Source organism: Protopterus annectens, chromosome 2.part1, assembly GCF_019279795.1.
Source record: "Protopterus annectens isolate FY-2018-M chromosome 2.part1, PAN1.0, whole genome shotgun sequence".
Classification (NCBI taxonomy): domain Eukaryota; kingdom Metazoa; phylum Chordata; order Ceratodontiformes; family Protopteridae; genus Protopterus; species Protopterus annectens.
This window is the reverse complement of record NC_056729.1, coordinates 541,820,154-541,833,754: the sequence shown is the minus strand read 5'-3', so window position 1 is coordinate 541,833,754 and position 13,601 is coordinate 541,820,154. Positions and strand designations below refer to the sequence as shown.

Genomic DNA, 13,601 nt, shown 5'->3' with positions numbered 1-13,601 from the left:
CCAAATTCTTTCCCTTGCGGAAAGAAAAGAGGCACTTATCAGGAACAATATTTTTAATTCTGACATCAGCCTCCAAGATGTTCCAGTTGTCCCTAACAATCTTAATAAAATTGTTGGTATTCCTACCAAATGTAGTAGTGAATCTGAGTTTGTTTATCTTATTATGTTTCTTTTTGTATGTTAATAGATTGGGTCTGTGTAGACCCATAGCATGATTCTGAGCCATGGTCACATATCCTGAACAATAGCCACGCTCAATGAATCTGTTATACAAATCCTGAGCATGATTGACATAAGTAGTGTTATCAGAACAGTTCCGCCTAATCCTAATAAATTGTGATTTAGGGATGTTCTTTGCAATATGTTTTGGATGAAAGCTGGATGCGTGGAGAATCGTATTATATTGGGGGAATTTTCTATAAGTTTCAGTTGTTAACGTATTGTCATTGTTCCTAGTCACCAAAACATCCAAAAATGTGATGGATTCCCGATTATAGGTGATAGTGAATTGTATTCCCCATATATTATCATTCAGGTATTCCATAAATTCCTGAAGATATGGAATGTCCGATCTCCACACCATCCAGCAATCATCCAAATATCTGCCAGATGTCAATTTCGCAGAAACAAATTATGTGTATCATCATAGATCATAATTTGTTCAATATAGGCCATAAACAGATCAGCATAAATTGGGGCAAAGGATGCCCCCATAGCTGTACCTCTGATCTGTAGATAACAATCCTGGTTGTAGAAAAAAACATTCTTAGTCAAAACATGCTCAGTAAGATTCAACAAGAGGGTATTGAAACCAGGTTGATATAATTTAGATTCATTGAGCCAAAATTCAATAGCATCAAGTCCACCCCAATGTGGAATATTAGTGTAAAGTGAACTTACGTCCAAGGTACATAGTAACCATTCTGTATCCAACTGCATATCATTTATAATACTCAAGAATTGAGTAGTATCCTGTATACGTGATCTTACATATAGTAGCAATGGCTTTAAATGCATAGTTAGGAATTCAGAAAGAGGTTCAGTTATCGACCCCATGCCTGATACAATCGGCCTTCCAGGTGGATGTAAAAGGTCCTTATGTATTTTTGGCAGAAAGTAAATATATTGTCTAGTGGGATCATTAATTGTTAGATGATGACATGTTTTCTTGTCAATAATGCCATTTTCAACAGCAGAATTCAAAAAGTCATCAATATCCTTTTTGAAAACCAAGGTAGGGTCCAGTGGCATTTTAGTATAGTATTTAGCATCATTAAGTTGTCTGTGTGCTTCAATATCATAAGCACACCAATCTAACACTACCACTGCCCCTCCTTTGTCTGCATTGATAATGACTAGATCTTTATTATTTGCAAGTTCCTCTAGACAAATTTTTTCACCATCAGTGATATTATTAGGCATAGGTCTCTCATAATTGTGCTTAAAATGTAACTCACTAAGTACACTTCTCAAAAAGAGGTTAACAGCTGGATGCATAGGAGGAGTAAAATTCGAAGCATGATATTTGAAACCTTCATGTTGTAAATGTGCAGTGTCTCCTTGTTCCTGGAAAAACAATTTTAAATTTATAAGTCTACAGAATGAAAATAGGTCATTAGTAAATGAGTCTTCTGGAACAAAAAAGCCAGGAATGAAGGATAAACCTTTATTTAACAAAGATATCTGTTCATCTGATAGTGTGGTACTAGAGATGTTACATACATTATTTATTTTTTGGTCAGTATCTCCAACAGATTTTGCAGACTGGTAACTTTTTCCGTGCTTCCTGCCCCCCCTCCTACTGTTTTTTCATATCTATGGCAATTTAATATTCACGCTACGGACAATACATGTGAGTAGTGTACTATATGGATTGACGACGATTTGGGAAACTGAGTGTTTGGTGTCAGTCGTTGAGAGTTGCACGTGTAGGAGAACATTTTGCTTGAAATACGTTTTTTCTTTGGGGGAAACCATCGTGAACTGTGCCATCTTATTTGTGACTATGTGTTTAGTTTATATACTTTGAAATTTGTGATTATACTATCCTCTTAGGGTTGCTACGTATTTCATGCTTGAAGTACTTTGGACATTATTAGTGGCTTTTGACGACGATTTGGGAAACTGAGTGTTTGGTGTCAGTCGCTGTGAGCTGCACGTGTAAAAGAACATTCTGCTTGAAATACGCTTTTTCTTTGGGGGAAACCATCGTGAACTGTGCCATTCTATATGTGACTATGTGTTTAGTTTACATATTTTTGAATTTGTGATCACACTACCTCCTTAGGATTGTTATTTGAAGTACTTTGGACACTACTTTTGATATTTTTGATATTATTGGTGCAACCCTCTGGGCAAGTGGACTAATATAACAAATAGGGTGAATTGTGATTCTATTTAGGGTATTCTAAAAAATATATATGTTATATGATATTTAACTTGGGATCACAACGAACACCTTTATAAACTATCAATGACCGGAGAGATATGTAAAGCCTTATTTTCAACATGGTCTTTTTGTATTAATGTTGACTCTGTGTGTGTTATAATGTCCACGATGGCTGTAAAATTTCAGCAATATCTTATAACAATTGATATATTCAATTCTTATAGCAGCCATTTTTATTTTTTGGCTTGCTATTTGTAGATGATACTGGAACAGGTTTTGAACTATCTACTGTTAATTTTGACATAACTGTTGAAGATATTTCATTCCTTTCTGATGGTATTTGATGGGATATTCATGTTAATAGCTAAAACATACTTTTCTGATAGGCGGAATCTATCCTTACCGTCCTTGAACTGATTTTCAGTACATATATAAATATATAATTGTCACATTGGCTGACAATAACATTGTATGCAGGGGCTGTGAGTTACTTTTGATTACTTTGTTAAGGTATCATTTTATATCAACATAGGGTTATTTTTCAGGTCATGTTTTCGACCTTTTGTATAACCCACTATGATTTATACAGGCTTAGTGTCCTTTGTATTTTGTATTAGGGTTTGAACTATGTATATTTTTTTATTCTGGAAATAACTTTTGTTCATCATTAAAAATAAGAATAAAATACATTTTTAGAACACCTCTATTCCCTATTGATATAGAACAGACACAAAATATATGTACATTTTCAAAAAATGAAGTTTAACTCACCAGATATGAAAACAATTGCCCCAAATTTACAGTTCTTCCCAAAAGCATTATCTAAGTTAAAATTAAGGTGTCTCATGCTAAAGTGGATCTTATATTCTGTTTTCCCACTTACACCAATGAAAGTCTGTTCCTTTTATCTGTATTTACCTTTCCAGATGTGAAAAACAGCATATGTGCTTTCAGAAAACATTAACTTTTAGTCCTAAGAAAAAATGCACTGACTACCTTTAAATAAAACTAAATTGTGCATTGTTCTATTAAAAGCATTAAAGTATTAAAGTTGCTGAGGGGCCACTATCTTTTATTCACTTCCCATAATTTACAACTTTATTTTTCACTGAACTGCTCATCATTTTATCATTATATTTTGAATTTCTCTCAGCAAAGAATGCTCAGAACTCTAAAGATTAATTGCATGCCAAAGCAGTCTTCGATGAGAGACTGAAAAAAACAGCTAACAGCTTTGCAGGTGCACAAAGGAATTTTTTTTTTAATTCTGCCTTCAACTACAGACTTTTTTGTCTCTTACTGAGAGAGCATTTGGTAATGTAAAATGAATTAATATCTTTGCAGATATTAGAAACTTAGCATTTTTTATGCCTTTCATCAAAAGTTTATTTACAAAATAAAATGTTTATAGCTTAAGCCAAGGACATTAATCTTGACATCTACTCTTGTAAAAGCAAGGAAAATTATTATCTTAATTTTACATATAATGTAATCAGTACACTTTTATATCACACCCCACCCCAGCAGCCCGAGATCATAGCTTTTTATTAACTTAAACTTGCTTCTGTCCAGCCTGTCTTATCTTACTATAGCGTATAGTCTAAATTTTTTATAACTAAGAAAAAATACTTGTTTACTTTAGTATTCTTAACATGTAGAATAGTCACTTGTTAGACTCTCCCCAAACACATTTAAAATAACCCTGACTGCACATTATACAAAACTTTTCTTCAATATAATATGGAGTTTATATTATGAAATGTTGTATACAAATACTAAGAAGAACAAAAATGTTTTTACTTACAACTGCTTCATTTTTTTCTTTAAGTGTCCTTCTAATGACATAAAGTGGAGTATATGATTTACAGTCTACCCAGAATTTTAACAAAGTCAACAAAAATCTAGTCCTTTGCGTATACTTTTTGAAAAGCCATATTTTACAAATATGATTGATGCTTTATAGTATTCCATTTATTCATTGATTTCAGTGTTGCTGGTCTTCCTGGACATCGACATCTCCCAACACCAGACTCTGGCTCAAGTTCAAGGAGCTCCAGATTCTCATAGTCAATTCCTGTGCTTTTTTACTCTGAAGCATATACTTTTAGAGCACTGGAAAATGATTAATTGGCAAAGTCTCTATGTGTTTTATTGTCAGAAGAATGAGAAGCAGACTCCCCTTCTGCTTGCTGATGTACCTTTTGTTCTGCATCCAAAAATGTATTGGTTTCTCTTAGAAAAAGTATTGTAAAGACTGCTGGATACAGCAGGAACTTGAATATCATGCTCACCTCTCTACAGTCCCTTATTGCTGGTATAAATTTACTTCTCTTCTGCCTGGTGTGTAGTGAATAGCCATTTTCCACAAACACTCAATCTCCAATTGCTAATACTTCTCCTTTCTGTCAGAGTTTTGTCAAGATCATCTCTTTCTTCTGGGTATGAATTAATCTTTATTAAAATAGGTCTTGGCTGCTTTCTCATGATTTGGAGCATATACTTGATATGCCCTTTGAATTAACAAATCCTGCTGTGCAACACTAGTCCAATTGCTTATTTGTGTGTTTGTAAATTAGTACAGTCATTTCCTTCCAGTTCTCTGGTACAGCAGAAAATCTTAGGTTTTCTCTGTGCAGTGTACTCTAACTCTGCCATTTTATTAGTTCATATGAATAGCTGGTCAAAGCGTCTTCTGTTTTTTTCCAGCCTTTTGTTATTTGTGTTGATATATTCCTTTAGTATTTCTCTTATTTTTTCCACTAAATGGCTGGAAAACATCTCTTATACTAAAGCTGAAGCTTGAACTCCTTTTTGCTGAACAGCTGTAGGATTCCTCCTAGCCTGTATTTTCTCTTCACCTTTTCTGGTTGATTTTCTTTCAGGTTCTCCAAATGTCTTCTTTGTTGATATCCCAGCAGTGTACTTAATAGCCAGTAACTGAATGTTACCCAAAATGATAATATCGCTGGCCCATTTTTCTAACTTTCTGTTTTCAGACTGGGAGAGCCAAAATTAAGCTGTTGATTAGTGGGCAGCCATCTTGGAACTCAGCTTACCTTCTCTTCATATATGAAAAATGGGCACCTGACCCCCAAAAAATGTATCCTCATTCCTCACCTCACATCCTGCTCTTCCCTTAGGTTTTCACCTTATATTCTACTGTCTGTTTGCTTCCATCTCTTTCCTATATTTACATTTCAACCCTTTAATTAGGTCAAAAAGTAGACGAACACATCTGAGTCATGGCCATTTAAGGCTTCATAATCACTTCTCCTTCTTGCCTCTGCGGTACTGCATGATCACACTGAGCCTCACTGATACACATGTATGATGGACTAGCTCTACTACTGCTCATCCTGGGGCTACACCCTAGTATTGTGCACTGTTCCTACTGACCTTGCTGCAGCTGTGATTGGCATATTTACATTCTCACCTCCTTGTACTAATTTCCATTGCTATTCAATCTAAATTAGCAGTGGGACTAATTGCAAACACATACACACCCACACACACACACACACACAAACACACACAGTAAACAGAGGAGGGCTGGCCACAACCATATCTGCATTTTCTGAATCTTAACCATGGTAATTTGATGATATCTGAGACACGAGTCACTGCAACTACATCTCTTATTTGGCTTATAAGTTGTGTTATCCAAGGTTAGAATGCATATATGAAAAAATATATAATTTCGTCAAATGGAAATGCCCACATACAGATTCATCCACCATTCAAATAAAAAGTCCAAATATAAAGCCACCTTTTAGTTCAACTAAGATGAATTTGTTGTAGGCTCCAAATTAACCTGTTTTTTCACCTAGAACATTCCACCCCAGGCCCACTACTACACACTTTCTCTAGAGCTTCCTACTCTTGGCAGTTAAAGACACATTTCCTTCTTGGGATTCTCTATCCACGCATGAGATAGAAATTATCATGTTATAGACTGCCAGTCATAGACACTGTCTAGGCCACTGAATGCAAACATTGGCATCTGACTGAGCCTGAACTGGTCAAAATGTAAATAAATAAATAGATACATAGGACTGTCCAGTTACACAGCCCTACTGTCTTTCAAATTTTGCCAAGCTAATATCACTAACCTTCACTTGGGACACATATGCTCCATTCAATCCCACATGCTCTTTCATGAAAGAAAAACTTGTTAGTGACAGCTTTTGTCCTTTTTTTCCCCTGGTCAACTATAATGGTTGATGTGAGTCATTCTAGAGCTGGGGCAGTGGACATTATATCTCTGTGGCAGAAGTCAGCTTGGCCATAGGGTTAATATTACCCTTCTCATATATCTTACCAGGCAGGGTCACAGAGCACATTGAATGCCAGTTTAATATGCCTAGGAATTCCAATACTGAAACTTCAGTGAATGTTTTTAAATTGTAGTATAAATGTTTGCTGCTGGCATCTGAGAAAGTAATTAGCTATTCATTCTGAATTTGTTATTGGCATTGATTTTTCCTAGGTGTTTTTCCTTTCAAGATGCAACAATCTTAGCAAAACTATACCAGCTTCATGACAGAGAGGGATAAAGGCCTAACTGCAACCCATATAGCACAGATGCTGGAGAAGCTTGCCAGATAGAGTCAGTATGAGCAACCAATGATAGCTCACCCATTCTGGGGGATGGAGGTGGGCTGGTCTGATTCTGTGTTGACACCAGATGGAGTGGGTGTACACTGTAGCCATCATCATGTATGGGAGTGGGGTATAATTCAGGAATGAAGTAGCAGGCCATCCCTTCTGTGGGAATGCATATTAGTTGCCAGGTAGTGAGGATAGGTTTAACCAAGAAAACCCATGTTGGCTATCCAGATGATGGCCATCCTATAATCAGTTGTAGCCACCCATAACAGGGGGAAAAATGAGTAGGATGAATGGAGGTGGGTCTACCAGGAAGGGGTCAGAAAAAAAGTAATACAGGAAAGAATTCTTCAGTCCAATACATAGCTTATTTTATTAAATAGGCAAAAAAAAGCTGACCAGTCATATTACTATTAATTATCTGTGCACTATGTTCCATGCCTGGCAGGAAACCAGTACAGGATACATTTACCTTGCATATAGTCACCAATGCCATGAGATCTCTCATTTAGTCACAAATGCCTCCTTCCTCAGAACCTTTACAATCTCATTTGGAACTGTCTTTTCTGTTGGTACTAACCCTAACCTGCAATCAGAGCTTGCTTAGGTGAAATGGCATCCCAGATCAAGGGCTTCATACTGCTCCTCCTGCTGCCCACTGCTTCTTCTTGCTTACTTCCACTGGTGTCAGCTGGTTCCCCTTCCCTCTCTCTCCTCACACCATCCAGATTACTTTCTTCAACGTTTTCTCACATTTTTATCTTTTCTTCAGCTTTTTGCATGCATATTTTCAAAACACACATACTGGCCAACTGCACTACAATAAATCTGGAGGGATGTAAAGAATTAAGATGAGGGTCTGAGGCTAAAAGACACCCAAAGCCATGAGGATTCTAAATTATCTGAGGTGCTTTTTAGATCTTTTAGCCCCACTTTATAACTTTTTCCTCCACTGATGATGTCAGCAACAGTTATGACTAAGAAAAGAAAAGAAATGTAGTTTTTGTGTTTAACTTTCCTTTTTCATGCATCCTTTCAACATGCTCTAAGTGGCCAAGCATGAAGTATAATACTGTAGAATAAATAAACAAATTAGGCCAGGGGCTGAGCTATGGGGTTGTAGATGCTCTAAGGTGCATTTTAGAATTTTTTTCCAAAATTTCCATCCACTGTTGACCTCAATAAAAAATATTCATGTGGAAGTCTTTTTTATTTTTCCTTTCAAAGAAGTAAGTTATGTCTGACAAAATAACACTTCATAATAAATTGAAAAGACAAATGCTTGTGCAGATGCACAAATCGTATCTGGCAACTGGGCCTGCTTGCCTCCCTACCCTCCCAAAAACAGATAGCCACCTTTTGTGTGTTCAAGTCAAAGCACAAAAATCCTCAGTCAAATATTTCAAGTGGTTGCTGTTAAAGAAGTAGGCAGCACACCTTTTCACCCCACCTTCAAAAGATAACAATCTTCTGTATATGACCCTGATATCAGATGGGGGCAAAATTGAAAGAACAAACAGAACAGAGTTAACATATTTTAGCTTTGTTGTTTTCACATGTACATAAACAGCATGCCTCTTTACCCATATACCCCCAAATATAATCTCCTGTATGCATTTATGCTGTCTGATTATAAGGAAAGTGAAACAAATAACAGTAACAGTAATGTAATTCAAACTATCACTCCTAAACTATATACTGACACTAGACAAGCTGTAGTGAATGTCTATAAATACCAATGAGGTCTGTGAATAAATTTAAAGAAAAAATGACCACCTGTCCCCAAATCCCCAGACAAGCAACATCTATCTTTCAATGCGCACTTGTGAACCTCAAATTAGTCTATGTCATAATCCAGTTATAAAGGCTGAGGTGTGGGGCCCATGAGGCTCCAAGGAGGTCTCATGGTGTAGTGGTTCTAAGATGCATTGTATGCCTTATTTTTGAAAGTTAATGACTTGCTAACTGCTCTTTTTTGCTGCAACTAAAATAGTTCAACAATATTGTTTGTGTCCATAGGTTCATAGGTTCATAGATTAGTACTAAGCTAACTGCTCTTGCGAGCCATTTTAAGCCTAGCCAATTAACCCTTGTGAGTCTCGAACCCCACACCTTGCATTTGTAAGGCAAACATCTTAACTATTAGGCCACCCTCCCAACTCCCTGATATAAAAAATGGTGATATTATTTTTACACACACAAGTAAATTCAATTATTTATTCATACACTTTCACAATTCACATTCATACACTTTCACACACACACTCAAACACACACACACACACACACACACACACACACACACACACACACACACACACGCGTGCGTGCGCAAAGCCAAGCCATGTTTAGCAGAATATGACAAATATACTTTCACACATGCTGCACATTTACCTACAGTCATACTGAAGGAATTCTAATTTAACTACATCATGTCTTTGAGGTTTTGGTGGAAACCAATGCACATGGATAAACAGAGAGGGCATACAGATTCACAGAGAAAAAGGCGAAGCCAGAAAGTCAACCAAAGCTATGACAATGTCACTCAATGTGCCAATGTACCAGTGATTGATTAGTTTTTTTACATATCCTGCTCTTACTAGACCAGCAATGATAGCAACCTATCATGTGCCGTTATGATGTTTGTTATAGAAAGTGAAAGAATTTATGGCCAACTTGGTACTCTTTAATATACTGCAACCCCAACCCAACCACCCACATGAGCATAATCCACAGCAATACTAGTTTACAACTGATATCGGCAAATATGATGCATTGTATGACACTATTCCTGCCACACAAGATGAGCAACTGTTTAACAGTGATCAAACAACAGCCATGGTAAACCACTTGTATTCAGAAATGGTCATTATACCCACTAATTGAAGCCAATTTTCTGTGTGCAATACAAATATCCAGTTGGGGTGAAAAAAGAAAGAATAATGCTCACAATAATAAAGTATTCCATCTTAATTTACACAAATGTACACTAGTCTTACAATGCAAGATTAGTGACTGTTTAAATGAACAAATAATAAGAGGGTCAGTTACTTTCATCCCCACACAACAGTTACACCCACTTCTTTGTGCACGTTAAATGTTTTATAATAAAAATAATAGCCATGTATTTTATTTCAGTTTTGTTTGTCACAGAAAGTAACCATATATTAAAGTATTTAAATTTGCTTAATATAAATCATGTAAATCTTACAAAGCCAGAATAATGGGCAGACAACAGGAGTTAATCATATTCTTTCACAGACAGGCCAGCATATATTGCTGTAATTTACTTAGAAGGTAAACAGAACAATAGGTTTTGAATCAACATGCAGTTAATGAAGCATTAGGAGGACTGAACTCCAATGTCTGGCATTTTTGACTAAATGTAATCTTCAGTGACTGGCCAGAAAATTAAAAAAAAAATGTGTAAGGAAGATGCTAGAATGTGAGTCAAGATCAGGGATATTTTGCAAAAGGCTTGAGAACCATGGCTATTCCAGTCATTGAAAGTTGTTCACAATATTTAGTTGCGTGTCAGTACTAGGTTAAAAAAATTGCCTCATGGTACCTCTAAAAAAGCGCATTCCCTTCACAGTGCAGATATTCCCTACACTTTCAGATTTTCCCTTCACAGTGCAGATATTCCCTACACTTTCAAATTTGTTGACTTCCTGCACTGTATTGCCTATGATATACCTAGACAATGAATCAGGTAAATCATAGGTAGGATGTAGCAGGAGGCTAAAATATTGATCGTCCAAATTTACAACACTTCTTCCCTAGGGCTGCACAGCCGTTTCATCTTTCAGCGGGGGCAATGCAGGCCATTTGTTTATGCATTGTAATGCAAACAAATGTTACCTTTCTTTACTTTAAGAAAATAAAATAAGCAAATAGAGAAAAATGACCCAAGCACAATGGTGTCCGAAGTAGCCACCTCGGCCATCTATGCATAAGGCCTGCCATGTTTGCATGGAAGAAGACTGTGCTGTCAACTTCCCCACGTCTTTAACAAAAAGTGGAGAATGTCTTCAAAATGGGGAGAGGGGGGACAAGATAGTCTTAAAAAAATCTTTCACCATTAAAACTGTAAACATAATGGTTCCAATAAAAAGCTGATAGCCTATGGGGGAAAAACACTTCTTAACTTTATTTTTAACAAATGCCAATAATTCTGCTAAAGTTAACATTTTGTTTTCAGAGTTTTAGAATATAATTTATGGACCAAAACTGCCTAAACAATGATCCTGAATTTAATTTAGATCCAAAGTAGGATTTTCAAAAATGTCTGCCAAACATTTACAAATGGAATTGTGGAATGGTGCACGGCAGCTTGACACAAAGGTCAGAAGAGTATTATGAAGATGTTATACCATAATTCCAAACAGTTAAACTCACATATATATATATATATATATATATATATATATATATATATATATATATATATATATATCTATAGATTCACTTTATAACCTTGAAATACTGAAATATCGAATTTCAGTATCTCGAGACTATAAAACTGAATCCACAAAACACCAACACAAAAAAATGCGAAATTCACAACACCGAAAAAACCGCACACACTATACCACACATATACCACAACACCCACATCACAACATAAACAAACAAAGTACACACATACACAACTCATACACACATAAGCAGGGGGAAAGGCCCCCTGCATCCCCCACCCCCCCTACTTATATATACTAACTCTGAGATTGCACAAACACAAAATAAAAGCCAGCTCACACACGCACATTCTCCAACCCCTCACACACACATCAAACACATCAGCACACTCACACACACACACACTCTAACTCCCACTCAAAACCCTTAGAAAACACTTACCTGACATAACACCTACATCCCCACATGGCACCGCGCACCATCAAAACACAATCCAGGACATTACGCAGCGTAAGGTCATAACTGCAAATTCGACATATATTCGAGTTCACGATTATGACCTTTCGCTATTTTTAACATTCGGCTTTATAGTCTCGAGATACTGAAATTCGACATTTCAGTAATTCGAGGTTATAAAGTGTTTCTATATATATATATATATATATATATATATATATATATATATATATATATATCAAAATTCATTTTCTTTCAGTTCCATACTTTCTTCTGCTGAAGCACATGTACTCGTATTGTCCAAATTTGAGCACTGTATTTTGAAAAAAAAACTTTTTCTATAAGTTCACAAAGAAAGAAGACAAATAATCGATTGTTTTCTACAAAATATATGCATTTGCCTTTTTTTCTCCAAGTAATAATAACCTAGGAAGTGTATAAATGAAAGTAGCAGGGTTACAGATGTAGAGATCCTACGTGGTGGACGGGATGCAATAACATTTCTACAGTACAGAAGTCTAAGCTGACACAAATTTCTATCACAATCTTCTAACTGTGGTTTTCTACATTTAAATCAGAATGGTCAATAATTTTATCAGTAAGAGCATTAGTCTATCTTTGTGCATTTTGGATTTCCTAATTGCATGCCTACCAGTTTTCTAAAACACCCTCAGTTAGAGAGCCAACTAGCATTGACATACATATTTTTGTATCCTGAATTTGAATTGCAGTAACTGCACTCCGAATGTATAATTAATTTGAGTACAGATTTAGTTATGCAGAAGCCCAGATTCTATTTTACCCTGGAAAGGTTCATGAGTTCATTAATAGGTTAACAATCTCAGGGACCTTTTTAAGCCTATTTTGCTTCCAAAGGGTGAGAGTTAAGTTATTAAACACCTTAACCATTATGCCAACCCACCAACTCCCCTCTGAATCAAATGATTTGTTCTTTCCTTGTATTTTTCCCCCACTTTATTTTGCTGCCTGAGCTATAAGTATAGAAGCATTTAGAATACATAAGTAGAACACCACCAACCTGTTTAAGACATCACAAAAATGAAAAAAAGCTAAGAATTATTGCTTCTCATAGTCTTGTAACTTTGGCATATTATAAAATAAAGCAAAGAAATCAAGGAACACATCTATAATATGTCATATGTTGTTACTTACGAGAGAATGTCTTGAATGGGCTGCAATCTCAGTTTTTGATTGTGCTGTTCCACTGGAGATGGGTGGAGTTGATGAGAAACCATAAACACTTTGCATTGTCTCTTCTGCTTTTTCAACCTCTTTCATCAGAGTCCAAAGTTCACCTTTTTCAGTAAATTCTCGCACTCCATTGCTAGCATATGCTGCCTCCTGCCACATGTGGTAATCAGAGCTATGGCTAACAGCTGATGAATAACAGGAGAATTTTAGTTATTGGGGTATTAAGACCAAAATAATTGTCATTTATCAAAATTATTGTTGCACTACTGATTTGTCAATGTGATTGCAACAATGAATACTGAAATACAACAATATGCTTCAACAATGTAAGGGCACAAATGAAAATCAGTTTTTACCACTGTTAGCTGTCATGTCATAGTCTTACAATAAAAGTATACTGCATGAGAATTTGAATTACTGCTTTCAATGTGTACATAAAACAAAGACAACATTATAAATACTATAATCAGAAGAGAGACATTTTTGGAATTATTTTTAGGAAATTTCTTTTACAGAGATA

General features: G+C 35.9%; 1 protein-coding gene across 1 annotated transcript in view; it reads right to left on the bottom strand.

Annotated features, from left to right (window-relative positions):
- SPON2 (spondin 2) overlaps nt 1-13,601 on the bottom strand; it is a 132,250-nt gene that overhangs the window by 76,573 nt on the left and 42,076 nt on the right. Inside the window, exon 3 of the mRNA XM_044062326.1 lies at nt 13,043-13,266. Coding sequence (XP_043918261.1) covers nt 13,043-13,266 — 224 coding nt within the window. The remainder of the gene's footprint in view (nt 1-13,042; nt 13,267-13,601) is intronic.